The 13,412-nt window shown below is 38.0% G+C and overlaps 1 protein-coding gene across 2 annotated transcripts in view; it reads left to right on the plus strand.

Annotated features, from left to right (window-relative positions):
• The window catches only part of ldlrap1a (low density lipoprotein receptor adaptor protein 1a), a 28,550-nt gene extending 15,462 nt beyond the window's left edge, over window positions 1-13,088 (plus strand). The window contains exons 5-10 of one of the 2 annotated variants that reach the window (XM_017708672.2): window positions 2,273-2,345; window positions 2,744-2,824; window positions 3,361-3,482; window positions 4,986-5,020; window positions 8,402-8,433; window positions 10,658-13,088. In XM_017708672.2, the coding sequence (XP_017564161.2) occupies window positions 2,273-2,345; window positions 2,744-2,824; window positions 3,361-3,482; window positions 4,986-5,020; window positions 8,402-8,433; window positions 10,658-10,704 (390 nt within the window). In that variant the 3' untranslated portion in view covers window positions 10,705-13,088. The remainder of the gene's footprint in view (window positions 1-2,272; window positions 2,346-2,743; window positions 2,825-3,360; window positions 3,483-4,985; window positions 5,021-8,401; window positions 8,434-10,657) is intronic. The other variant, XM_017708671.2, reaches the window with a different exon arrangement.
• Window positions 13,089-13,412: the final 324 nt, after the last annotated feature.

Consider the following 13,412-nt stretch of genomic DNA (forward strand, 5'->3'; position numbering starts at 1 on the left):
GGCAGGTATTACAATTTGTGAATGGTTTTTGTAGCCAAATAAGAGTTTTTCGGTTCTTGTTTGGGGCATTTTCACCCATTCATCTTTGAAAAGGCATGTAGTTCTCAGGCAGTCTCATACTCTTCTGCATTTCTAGCTATCCTTCGAGCAGTTTGTTCATAAAGGTTTCTTGGTCTTCCAAACCTCAGCTTGACCTTTTTCACCATTTCTGTGGACTGCCCTTTCTTTACAATGAGAACTGAGGAAATGGCTTCCTGAAAACTCTCTGCTATCTTCTCATAGCCTTCTCCTGCTTTGTGGGCATTGATTATTTTAATCTTTAGAGTGTTAGGCAGCTGATTGGAGGAGCCTGTGGCTGCTGGTTGTTGGGACAAGGTTTGAGGAGTCAGAGTGTTTATAAAGTTTTGAAGTTTGCATCACCTGGCCTTTCCTAGCTAATCCAGTTTAGGTCTGAGACGTTGGTAAAATCTATCTGAGAGCATATCTCTTGGGGTGCCCAAACGTTTTCATTTTTAACTCAAAAATTGTACCAAACAAATATAATACACTATTTTTTCATAAAATTTTGAAATGAATGCTCATGTTATGCCCTATGAAGATCCATTCATCTTCTATTTGCCTAACTATTCACAGTAATAGACATTTTGACCAAGGGTGATCAAACAAAGGGGTTCCAACCTTTGCACGCCTTACTGCATAAGTAATCAGTTCAGTGTCTGAAGTTTGTTTCTTTAGTTTTGCACTGAAGATACAGAGTTAATGTAGCTAACAAGTCATGTAAACTTAAACTCCACTGATTAGTATCGTGCTAACTGCATCCCTCAAACTGCTTCATTGGGAAGTAATCTCAGATTCACTTGCTTATGTGGTTTTTCAGTGTTTGAAATAATGTTATCTAGAAAAACAGACAAAAGTACAGAATACACTCAGACCTCAAGGTGACCTTGTTCTGAACAACACTGACAAGAATGTTCTGTACAGTTGGCAGCAGTGTGACGCCATTTATAATATGGCTGTAAAGCTGAGGAGGTTAAAATGTTAATCCTGTTGTCCTGAATATGTCTGGCTACTTAGCACCAGAACAGTCAGGCCAATTGTGAGCCAGACCTTCTCGTCCCAGATCAGTGCCCTGACCTAACCAACTCTCATTTGACTGAATGGGCAGAAATTCCTACAGATACATTCTAAAATCTTGCGGAAGGCCTTTCCAGAAGAGGCTGTTCTAGTCATAAAGTAGGGAGGACTCAATATTAATGTCCTGAGTTTTAAAATGGGGGGGTGTCCAGCAAGGTTTTGGTGTAGTACCAATCTAATACTTGGTATCAGTATTAGGTTAATCAGCAGAAAATGCTAGTTTGGCTATTGGAAGGACAAAATAATGAATCTGATCCAATCCTGTAATAGAGGGGGGCCCCAGTCCTGGTCCTGGAGATCTACCACCCTGCAGAGTTTAGCTCCAACACTAATCTCACACAACTGATCCAGGTAATCAAGGTCTTTAGGAGCATCTGAATATTGGTGTGCATCTGAACTCTGCAGGGTGGCAGATCCCCAGGGCCAGGACTGAGCATCCATTCTGTAATACATCTATTATGAAATAACACAAACTCACACTGTGATGTGATGCTGACTGTGTTGGCATGTGTCTTACTGGGTGTAGGTATGGAGTGGGTAAGACACAGGCCTACACAGCTCATCACAGTGTGAGTTTGTGTTACTTCTTTAACTTTTATTTGTTAAAGAATAAATATTCAGATTGATATCAGATGTTAACCGATGTTTCCGTATCTGTTTGGGAAAATAATAAGTGCTATATTTAACATTATCAGATATTCAGGCACAGACGTAAGAAGAGGCTGACGTGTGTCACTGACGTTCCTGATGCTGCCTTTAAACACACTGTTCTCAGATACAAGGGGAATGCTGGTATTTATTGCGACCTACAGTTGCATTTCTGTGACAGGCCTATAAAGCCACAAGTAAATAAGAAATACACAGAACATAAGATAAGCACAACGATTTTTACTGAAACTCTGCAAAAAAAAACAGGGTGGGTTGTGATACAGAGTTCCCATATTTGTACGTGGTCCCTCCACCATTTGCTAGATGTCCGGATTTCCAGAAAAAAATTGCGGATTACTTCTCATCAAACTGGAGGAAGACCAAAAGTGTTGCATTGATATTTTTGCTCAGTGTTTTTATGTTATGTAAGTAAGTAAAAAGTGTGATATTTCTATTGTTTTCACTCCCTTTCCCTCTCTTTCTCTCTCAGGCCCAGGCTGTAACACTGACCGTAGCTCAAGCGTTCAGAGTGGCCTTCGAGTACTGGCAGCACGCCAAAGAAGGTACTGCGTCACTAAGAGCCGCGATTAACTGTCTACACCTCGAGTGGCAGTGCTCTATGAGTGGCTGAGAGGATCCTACGCTGAAGTGGGTGATCATTTATCAGGCTGATTGGACAGGCCACAGCCACAGTCCTAGGGGAGTCTTTGAAGTAAAGGCCACTGATACTCTTGAGGTTTTAAGAGAGTTATAGTGAGACCACTGCCCTCTAATATCTTTTTATAGTGATGATTGGATCTCCTGCACTGTGGAGACTTTCCAACATTGGCGAGCACCTGAATTAATTAGGAATATCTCTATTATGTGTTTGTTGTGTTTGTTCGACGTTTCTCTGCTTTGGATTGTTGTTGTCATTATTTTGCTTTATTTTATTGTAAATTTTTTTTTGGCTCTTTTTCAGAGAAAGAACAGGAAAGTACAGAAGCAAGTAATAGTGCACAGCCTGACACATCAGACAGCATGGTCAGCCTGAAAGAAACAGGTGCTGAACCCACAGACACATTGCCATTACGCCTGTCACACAATCAGAAAATTTCAGCTGACAACTAACTGCCATATAAAAGGCGTAAGCCGACTGTGAGCAGTCCTATCAGAAAATAGGTCTTCATTGGTCTTCCAGATCTTGTCTTGACTTCCACAGTTCTTCTTAACTTCCATTTGTTAACTGCATTTCTCCAGAGTATCTGGAATTGTCTAAACCTGACTTGATATTAATGCATAATGAGTCAAATAAGCTCTGAGATCTTACAAAAAACAGTAAATCTCAACATCTGTCTAATGCTGATAATCCAATAACATATTTTTTAACAGTTATGTGCCATTAATATGAATCTGATATTGTTGTGACTAATAGGCACTTTTGGTCGATTATTTTATGTACCTGTACAATCAGTAGAACATGCACCTCTGCTCTAAATGCTATTAAAGTCAGAGATGCATTGGATCAGTTAGAAAGTCCATTTGTGTGCAGAAATAATGGAATGTCCCTTTTAAATGTGTTTGTCGTTTTGGCTCCAGACACTGCAACAGGAAACCTGTTGGATATCGATGACAGCCCCATGGTGGTTGGGGAGAATATTGACAACCAGGAAACCCATGTAGGCAACCATAATGAGCCGGAAAACAACACCACCATCTGGGTAAGATCCAAGCTCAGGCATTGTTTGGCCAGTTTGCTTCAAGGAAGTGTGATGCAACTTACGCCTGTGACTCAGAACTATAGTAATACTGCAGATATTTCTATATAGTTTTTATAGGAATCTTAATGTCAGGCAGTTATTATAGTTTATGCTCATAAAAAAGTAAAAAGGGTGCTAGAATAGATTTTTTTGACTGATGCTATAAAGGAATCACTTTTGCTTCTATAACAATACCAATACATTTTTATGTGAGCATTTTCCAACATCTCTTTATCCCTTATATTAAAACAGGCTACTTTTGTGGCTGTTCCATTAAGAATGTTATATGTAAATGGTATCTGTTGTGATTGGCTGCCCTGTATTGTCTTATTCAAAAAGCAGCCCAGGCTCAAACACTCCTAGTGCTTTCAGCCTCAGTGGGTGGAGCTAAAATGCTGTAGCATGGATGGGCGGATATGTGTAAATGCATTGACATCACAAAAATATTTAATTCGAAAAGGGCTCTTGTATTTGAAAGAAGAGGATAATGTCAAGTCTCCATGATATGGGCCCTTCAAAAAAAACCCACATAGTCTAAAAGTACTATGTCAGTTAAAGGTTTTTACCAGAATGATAGTATTTTATAACAGTGGAAATGATAGTATTTTATAACAGTGGAAATGATGGTATTTTATAACAGTGGAAATGATGGTATTTTATAACAATGGAAATGATGGTATTTTATAACAGTGGAAATGATGGTATTTTATAACAATGGAAATGATGGTATTTTATAACAGTGGAAATGATGGTATTTTATAACAATGGAAATGATAGTATTTTATAACAATGGAAATGATGGTATTTTATAACAATGGAAATGATGGTATTTTATAACAGTGGAAATGATGGTATTTTATAACAGTGGAAATGATGGTATTTTATAACAATGGAAATGATGGTATTTTATAACAGTGGAAATGATGGTATTTTATAACAATGGAAATGATGGTATTTTATAACAATGGAAATGATGGTATTTTATAACAGTGGAAATGATGGTATTTGATAACAATGGAAATGATGGTATTTTATAACAATGGAAATGATGGTATTTTATAACAATGGAAATGATGGTATTTGATAACAGTGGAAATGATGGTATTTTATAACAGTGGAAATGATGGTATTTTATAACAGTGGAAATGATGGTATTTTATAACAGTGGAAATGATGGTATTTTATAACAATGGAAATGATGGTATTTGATAACAGTGGAAATGATGGTATTTGATAACAATGGAAATGATGGTATTTGATAACAATACTACACAACTATATAGAAATTCTTTCTTATTGATTACTACAGTTCTGTTTCATAAGGGTTACACAGTTTGACTGTCTTTACTTACCAACAAGAGGATGACCGTATACTTCACTGTGGTCATTCTTCATAAATGGACACTAAAATCATTATTCAGCAACGTTTGTTACAATATCAACGTAATGTGAATTTCTCCACAGGAGTTAGATGATGGTCTGGATGAGGCCTTCTCAAGGTAAAAATCCTCTCCTACTCATAACCTACTGTCTTTCTATATCACTGTCCTCACTATCTCTTTACGTCCTTGAGAAGAGTTGACTGAGAAAAGAATGAGAACAGCAGGCTGATAAACTGACTACAGCGTTCGAGTGGCGCCTTTGAGTAGAACTTGAATGGAAAGGTCACTCTTGAAATATTGTGTGAGTTTGTACTGCTTGGTCTCTCGAGGCCTTTTGGTTGATCGAATGAACTGGACTGTGATGTGTTTGTCAATGACTGCAAACTAACAAACTTGGAGTGAAGCTCTGCGCTGACATTTTGATAGAGAGCCTCATATTTAACTTGTATGACATGAAGTAAATATTTAGGAGTGAACTGGGTTTGTGAGAAGGATGAAAATATTTTTCCGCTGCTGAAAAAACAGAGATGGACAGAAGTGGAGTAATGTTTTCCAAACAGATTCCAAAACACAGAAAAGGCTTCAGAGTGGCACAAGCAGCTGAGTCAAGGGTAGCAAACTAGAGCTCTGAAGGGCCGGTGTCCAGCATAGTTTGGTGATTTTTCCTGCTCTTACCTTACCAGCGTGAGAACAATCAGGTGTGTTTAAGTAGGAAAACCACCTGTGCCAGGACTGGAGCTCACCACCCCTGACCTGAGTGTTGGCCCTTTTGTCATGAGATTCACAACGATGCCACAGCTGTCTGTGGCTGGGAGTCCAATTCGGCCGTACGTCATGCATAAAAACTTCTCCTTTTGGCAAAGTTTGCCAATTTGACTGATAGACATGCCATTCACATAAATTGTGTATATTTGAAAGTTTTCAGACTGGGAGTGAAAAGGGTTAATATGTGTACATTCACATTATTTGCACCTTAGACAATCAGCTACCACTTATTTTTTGTGTCTGAAACTGATTTTGTTGACTGTCTTAATATGAGCGCTTAGCAGCTGTTTACAAATTCCACAGCGTATAGAAATCATCGGTCCAAGCATGATGCACCTGTTTTGGCGCCAGTAGAATGCAAATGATGGGCAAAGTAGTCTCTACATATAATAGAGGTGGTGGCGTCACAAAAGATGTCTGTGAGATTTTGTACACTTTAATCTTTTTGTATGATTTTGTAGATTTTTAACAAATAAGTCAAAATCGAGTTCCACGGCAGTTTTTAAAGTCCCATGAAAGCTGCCATTTTCTCTTAGGAGCGATGCTGCCGGACCCGCTACAGGTGGCTAGTTTCTGAACCCATCACCCTTTTCACAGCTCCTCGCTTCTCTGTCTGATAATTGGCCTTGTGCTCTGTGAGTGGCCCACCCTCCTACACCATCACTCAGCATTAGGCTAGTATGTTATCTGATAGAATGTCAGTTAGCAGTCTCCTCCAAGCATGTCGCATCATCCACGTGCTAGCTTTCACAATCGAAGCTTGATGGGGAGACCTGGCTAGCAAGTGGAATTACCCATGTCTAAATTAGAGAGAAATAAATGGATAAAATAATTGGGAAAATAAAAGAACCACATAAGCAGACAAACCACAAATCTTTACAAAACATGCATTAATTGTGGCATTTTAGGCAGGCAGTGTATGTTTTGTTTCAGAGCTCGACAAAGAATTTCAGTCATATAAAAGTCTGACAACAGTAAAGGCCATTAAAAGTCCTAACCTTGCATTTCATGAAGTAGTTCAATGTTGGTTTTGCTGTTCGTTTTAGATCAATGTTTTCTTGTAATATCCAGCCACTTTTCGTCTTCAGTTTCTTCACTGTCTGTGGGACATTAGCTTTCAACTTTTGTTAATGTTTAGCAGAAGCCACTGTTCCATCTCTCTCCAACATTTCCTGAGCCACTGGCTGCCACACAACCCCAAAGCATAATAGATCCACTCTCAGTGCTTAACAGTTGGCAAGCTGTTCTTTTCATCAAAGAGGTTGTTCCTTTATTCTCTGAACACGCCTTTGGTGATTGTAGCCAAAGAGTTCCATATCTGTTTCATTATACCAGTGAACTCGATCCCAAAATCTTCTCGAGATGTTGTTTTGCACAGTTCGGATTTTGCCTTTTATATTGAGATCACAGTTAAGTTTACAGGTAAGACCTTTAGCTTTGCATACCTGACCAGTCTGAGCCGTTCTATCAGAGAAAGTTATTGGCCTTCCAGATCTTTTCATGACTTCCACAGTTCTCCTTAAGGTCCATTTCTTAATGGCATTTCAGACAGTGAAAACTGTAAGCAGGATATAGGGATCCTTTTTATAGAATTCTCTTGTACGAATCAGTCATTTTTAGTTCCAAATGCTCGATCAGCTGCATATGAACCCATAGCTGTTGAGTGAAAACACTTTGAGTAGTTTTCACAGAAGAATAACGCTCTGGAATGATCTGCACCAGACTAGGAGGTAAAAATTGAGGCAAATATGCTTTAAAACCTTAGAAAAAAACAAATTAACAAAAATAAAAAATGAAAAACTTTTGCACACACATTTTTATTTATTTATTTTTTTTTTTTAACATGTAAAATTCAATAGATAATAATTGTGCATTATTTGATTTTATATTTGATTCCAGATTTGAAACCTTAATTGTCAAGCTAAATCCTTTATAAACTAAATAAAATACATTTTTTCAGTTTTTGAAAATACCTGTTGCCCTTTTACGTTGTATTATGATGAATGGACCAAAAGAGCTTGAAAAAAGTCTGGTTCCATTCATTTACATTAAAAGCAAAGTATATATTTTTTCTTTCTCCTGTGAAGTTACCGTTTTGGAGATATGAGGTTTTCTTCCGACAGCAGTGAGATATAAAGTCTCTGGAAAGACATCCTGTTCCCTGAGCTGTCCATGTCAAACGCATCTGGACGCATTTATTGCATCATAAATAACTGAATCATTAGCTTATTGATCAAAATATTAGTTCTAGCACTGGTCAGTTCTTGTTAACAGACTTTTTATCGTAGGTTTCCAAAGCTTAATTGAATTTATAGCAGTACAAAATGATATAAAGTAAAAGTAAATTACAGATATTTCTGACTTTAGCAGACTTCTCTCACTTAAAAGCTTCCTTTGCAGCCCTGTGTGGGAAAACGGTTTCATCTCTCTTGCTGTACTTTTCAGAAATGTTTTCTGAACTGTCTGCCCATTTTTTTACTGTCTCTTCTGAACGTAATGCATGCTGAAACTTCATATAATAAGTGCACCTTCTGATGACTGTGCTAAATACTTTCAGCTAAAGGTAAAGCTCTTGCTACTGGACCAGCTTCTGCAGACCATACTGATGGGATGAAGTGGATGATTTTAATGTTTTTGCTTAAAAATATTAACATTACTCTCGCATTCAATCTTTTTTTTTTATCAGTATGTTTATCCTGAAGCTCCTGACTGTTTTACTCTCTCTGTCTTTAGCTGCAGTTTGGATAGCTTTGAATACTCTGCAGGTAATAATGGTGGTTTAGTCTTAACCCGTCCAATCTCAGCTCTCTCTGTACCCAATGACATAGTCCTCCTTGTGCTGTTGGTCATCAGTCTTGTGTACGTTCTCTCCTCCTTCCAGTTTTTCACCACCAAATGATTCTAGATCAGCCTTCATACTGCATTTGTTGAAAAGTCTCAGTCACACTGTACCGACAGTGAAGACTGTGCTGTAGACTTACTGCAGTACAGACAGAACCCCTCAGTGTGTAGTAAGGCTGCGCAATATGCAGAAAGCATCTAATTGTGATTGTATTGCTATGTGATATGCCCTGCAAATTATTAATAACACACTTTGTTGTGACACAAAGGCAGGCCTACACTATTTTTGCCCAAATTATTTTCATTCATTCTTCAAATCATTCACAAAAGCACTCTTTAAGGTAGATCTGTGATTGGTCGGGATGCTCCGAGCCCACAGCAAACAGTTATGTGATTGGCTAGAGGGCATATTTACATATTCCAAGCTTCTACATTCAGAATTTCAAAGGCCAATGTTGTAGTAACAAATACTAATGATATATTGTGCAGCCCTGCTCAATGCCATAATCATCAGCATGATCAGATTTGTTGTCTTCTTTAAGTCGTGAGTTGAACAAATATTTTAACTGTTGTAAAGGAATAGCAGTAATGTCTATTAGTATCTACAGTACTATGCAAAAGTCAGCGTCCACCCTTCGTTTATTTGATTCCCAGGCAAAAACGGCCATTATGTACATATGTACATGATACTTCTGAGTAGATTACATATAAAACAGCACACTTGCATAAAGGAGAAAGTCAAATGAAAATGAGACACTGGTAGACCACCAAAACGTCCCCCATCAGATAAACAGCAGTTAAAGTTTTCATTTGTGAGATGGAGGAGAAAATCAAGGTGCTTCAGGTCTGAAAACATCCACAGGTGTTTCTGTCCATCCTTCCACTGTGAGTCTCCAGAGAAGCATAGAAGCTGTAATAAAGGCAAAAGATGGACACACTAAATACTGATATGGTTGGTATTACATTTAGTTATGTTGAATTCTATTTCGTTTTTTTGTGTAATCTTCTGTTAAATATACAGTGCTGCGCAAAAGTTTTAGGCACCTCAGAAAATGATATTCATGCAGTTATTTGTCTGAGCAGTAAGCATTGATTTGTTCACAAAACACTAATATTAGAACAAATACACATAATATAGTAGTTAGAAGTGATTTTGTGTTCATTTAATCTCTTAAAAGCTGTCCTCAAGGAAGTTCAGTGTTATTCATAGTTATCATCTATCACTAATTCACTAATCAGGGATTTATTAGGGTAAAGTAAGTGAGCTGGTGATGGAATTTAACAGATCAATGTGATGGATGTTCCAGGAGAAACCTGGAGCCAAGCTTTGCTTCTCAAACTAGCTCACGAGATATTAGATAAGAAATTCTGTTTGTTTTTATGTTTAATCGAACATTATATGGTGTTTTTAGAAGCACTATTATACTGGCTGCCCAGATAACAACCTGCTTAGGTATTGTAAGTATTGTGTGTTTACAGCTTTTTTTCCTTGATGCAGGAAAATTTAATAACTTGTACATAATGGTCCATTTTGCTTGGAAATCAAATATAAGTGATCTCTGACTATTGCTCAGTATTGTATATATCACTGCAGTACATTTGGACAGACACACAAAGGTTTCCCAGACTAGGATTAAAACCAGTCCTGGCTTAGATTTTCCTTTCAATGGAGAATTTGCATTCAGAATGCTGTGCAGTAGAATTACTTCGGAATTGCTTCATATTTTTTGCTCTTAAAATCTCAAATTTTGCCAGAAATTGTTTAAATTATTTTGATGATTCAATTTTTTTTAAACATGCATCAACGTGCTGCAGGAACTGTTTAGAAAATAGACAATAAAACTAATATTTTTTTGTTGTTTGTTTGGATTTATGATTGAAAATAGTCATTACTGAATATTATTCCAAGACGCCCATGATTCCAAAATTAATGAAGTGTAATCACCTTTAGATTGATATACTATCATGCACCGATGTATCTTCCATCCCTTATTAACAGTAGTTGATAACATAGTAATAACAGTTGTTAGTGATTATATTACTATATAACTATAGCAGTAATTTCCTAACAGTCCTTTATGTTTGTACCACCATCAGTGGAAAAAAGTGCGCTTTGTTTCACATCTGTCTCGGTCTTCCCTCGTCTAGACTTGCCGAGTCCCGTACTAACCCCCAGGTCTTGGACATTAGGCTGACCCCTCCGGGCTGCAACTCGGATCCAGAAAGTGACAAGGCCAATGGTAACATGCCCAACGCTGACAACCTCTTTTGCCTCTGAGAACGGATATTAAGGATATAACAGTGGATGCATCAAGAAACTAATTGAATAGTAAAAAGAAACTGGCCACGATGAAATGGACTGTCCAGCCATCTTGATCAAGGCAAGCACTCAACAAACCAAAGCAATATAGTGTGATCTTCAAAACTTATTTAGTGCTGTACTCCACTTAGAGCTAACTGTATGTCCAAAAGTATCTAGACATCTGAATTTAAGGGTATAAATAGGTGCTTGTCCTCCCTTTACTGTGGTAACAGCTTCTACTTTTCTGGGAAGGCTTTAAACTAGGTTTTAGAACATTGCTGTGAGGATTTGATGCATTCAGCAGAGAATTAGTTCTGGATTACAAACCCCACTCCAACTTATCCCAAAGGTTCTGGATAGAGCTCTGTCATTCCAGACAATGCAGTTCCACTGCTCTACTGCCCAATACTGGCCTTATGTTCATGTATGGCTGCTCCAGAGCATTCCCATTCTCTTGGTCAGTGCTTCTCTTTGAAGGTTAGACAAGCAGTGTGTGTTCAACTGAACCACTTTCCCTTTTGCCCCTTTAATTTAGGGCAGGAGCTATGAGGTTGCTGACAAACTCTAGAAATCAAAAGTCACCCAATTTTTTTTTTTCTGTAAATATTCCCAAAACTTCCCTCAATTCTCTCAAACCACTTCTACTTCATTAAGGGTGTGGAGGTGCACTGTATGATTTAGGGTGAGCTTTAAAAATGAACAAAACTTCATAGTGTAGCTGGATGCTTTTAGAAGCTATTTTACGCAAGTTTTGTGCCAAATTCTAACTCAAGATACGTTCGCGTTACAAGCTTCATTCCTCAGATCCGATTTTTCACTCAAATCCGATCTCTCTGACATGACGGTTCACGCTTGTTTAGGTAAGTGATTCAAGTCTGTCATTAATGTGAACAAACCAGTGTCCTGAGATGAGCCGCATGCACACATCCTACTCAGTGACGTCACATAAATGAAATGCGTGCATCCCGTGCATCATCAGCAAACGAGCAGAACGAGCTGTGCTGTGAAGCTGATTGACTCTGATCAGCTCCCTGCTGTTCATTATTAGAGCGGGACGAAGATAAAAAAGGTGGGGTGTGTTTATTTTCCACTGTTTACAGACTTTAACTTCTGTTTGGCGCTGCTTTTATGACAATGCTGAATGATCAGTGGAAAAAAATGGGGAAAAAAGCAAATGAATTCCAGTCTGAGCATCACATTAAGGTCACATGTCCACGAATCAGATACCTATCTAGGACCACATATGAAAGTGGCTCAGGTCGGATTTGAAAAGATCAGATTTGTGTGTCCACACAGCCCTAAAGCATCAGTCACATTAGGGCAAAAAAAAATCTGATTTGTGCCACTTCAACCTAGTAATATGTACATAGCCTCAGACTCCAAGTATATATCTTCAGTTCGGAAAATCAGGCTTAAATGGTCATTTATAAAAAGAAAACAAATCATGAAAACAATGTGTCGTGTCCATATGCCTGCAAAACATAATACATGTAAAGGGGAGGCTGCACACTGAGGTTTTGCTCAGTTTTGCTCATCAAGTCATATTTTTAAACTACATTGAAATGCGTCCTTATGCGACATCAGTCTGGATGCGGTTTGAGTGGGTTGAGAGGAGTTCTGCAGATGATTTATTGAAAAGATTTCGGTGGCTATTGGCTTCGTGTTTGTTAGCCACGTTAGCCTTGTAGCTCCAGTTTATAACTAAAGAACCAAAACTAAGTCTTATCCGATCAGCTCCATCTGGAGTAAATGGAAAATGATGCCTATTTCATTGTCTGATTGTCCCTTCGCCTGGGGAGTCTGGATACTTTTGGACATATAATGTACCACATCTGGTCTTTCTTTTCCAATCTAGTCTATGTAACGTGTAGCATCTAGGATCAGTATTATGTCCATGTGTTTCAAAATAGTAACGTTTCTTCTGCAAATGTCTGTTAAGGTATATTATAGAGCTATTTTGCTTTTGGACAGCGTAATGGACTAATGGTCCATTGCAATTTCCTGATACAGTTGCAAGCATTTATACAAATGAAGAAAACAATCAGTTTTGGTGGGTATTTAGTGCATCCGAACAAATGTACCTATGAAAATGAAATATATTGTTATCGGTCATGTATTCCAAGACAAATATAATATATTATAATATATTTTCAGTATATTTTGTATGAGTAGGGATCTTCCCATGTTGTGAATACTGTTTGGTTTATGATGATCGTAATAATTTAATGACACTTGGAGTAATATTTCTATGTAAACTTTAATAAAAAATGAAAATGATACATATTGTGTTTTGAGAAGCATTTTTGGAGCAGCAGGGGGCAGCATTTCCACACTCAAACCGACTGATACTTTCATAGTGCCTGTCAGTGATCCAGATATGCATATCATCTCTGTTAAGATCTGGGATGCTTTTGCTTTTTAACCGCTCATAAGCGCCTGCTGTGTAAGTGTGTGTGTGTATCTACTTGCCAGCGCTGCTGGAATGATATCAAACCCTCACTGCCTGACCGGTGTACACAAACCTGGGCTTTTTCTCATTTACTGAGCTGTGTTCTCAGCTCCTATAAAAGCTTTAAGGCTTTTCTTCCATCTCTTGCCCAT

This window comes from Pygocentrus nattereri, chromosome 27, assembly GCF_015220715.1.
Source record: "Pygocentrus nattereri isolate fPygNat1 chromosome 27, fPygNat1.pri, whole genome shotgun sequence".
Classification (NCBI taxonomy): Eukaryota; Metazoa; Chordata; class Actinopteri; order Characiformes; family Serrasalmidae; genus Pygocentrus; species Pygocentrus nattereri.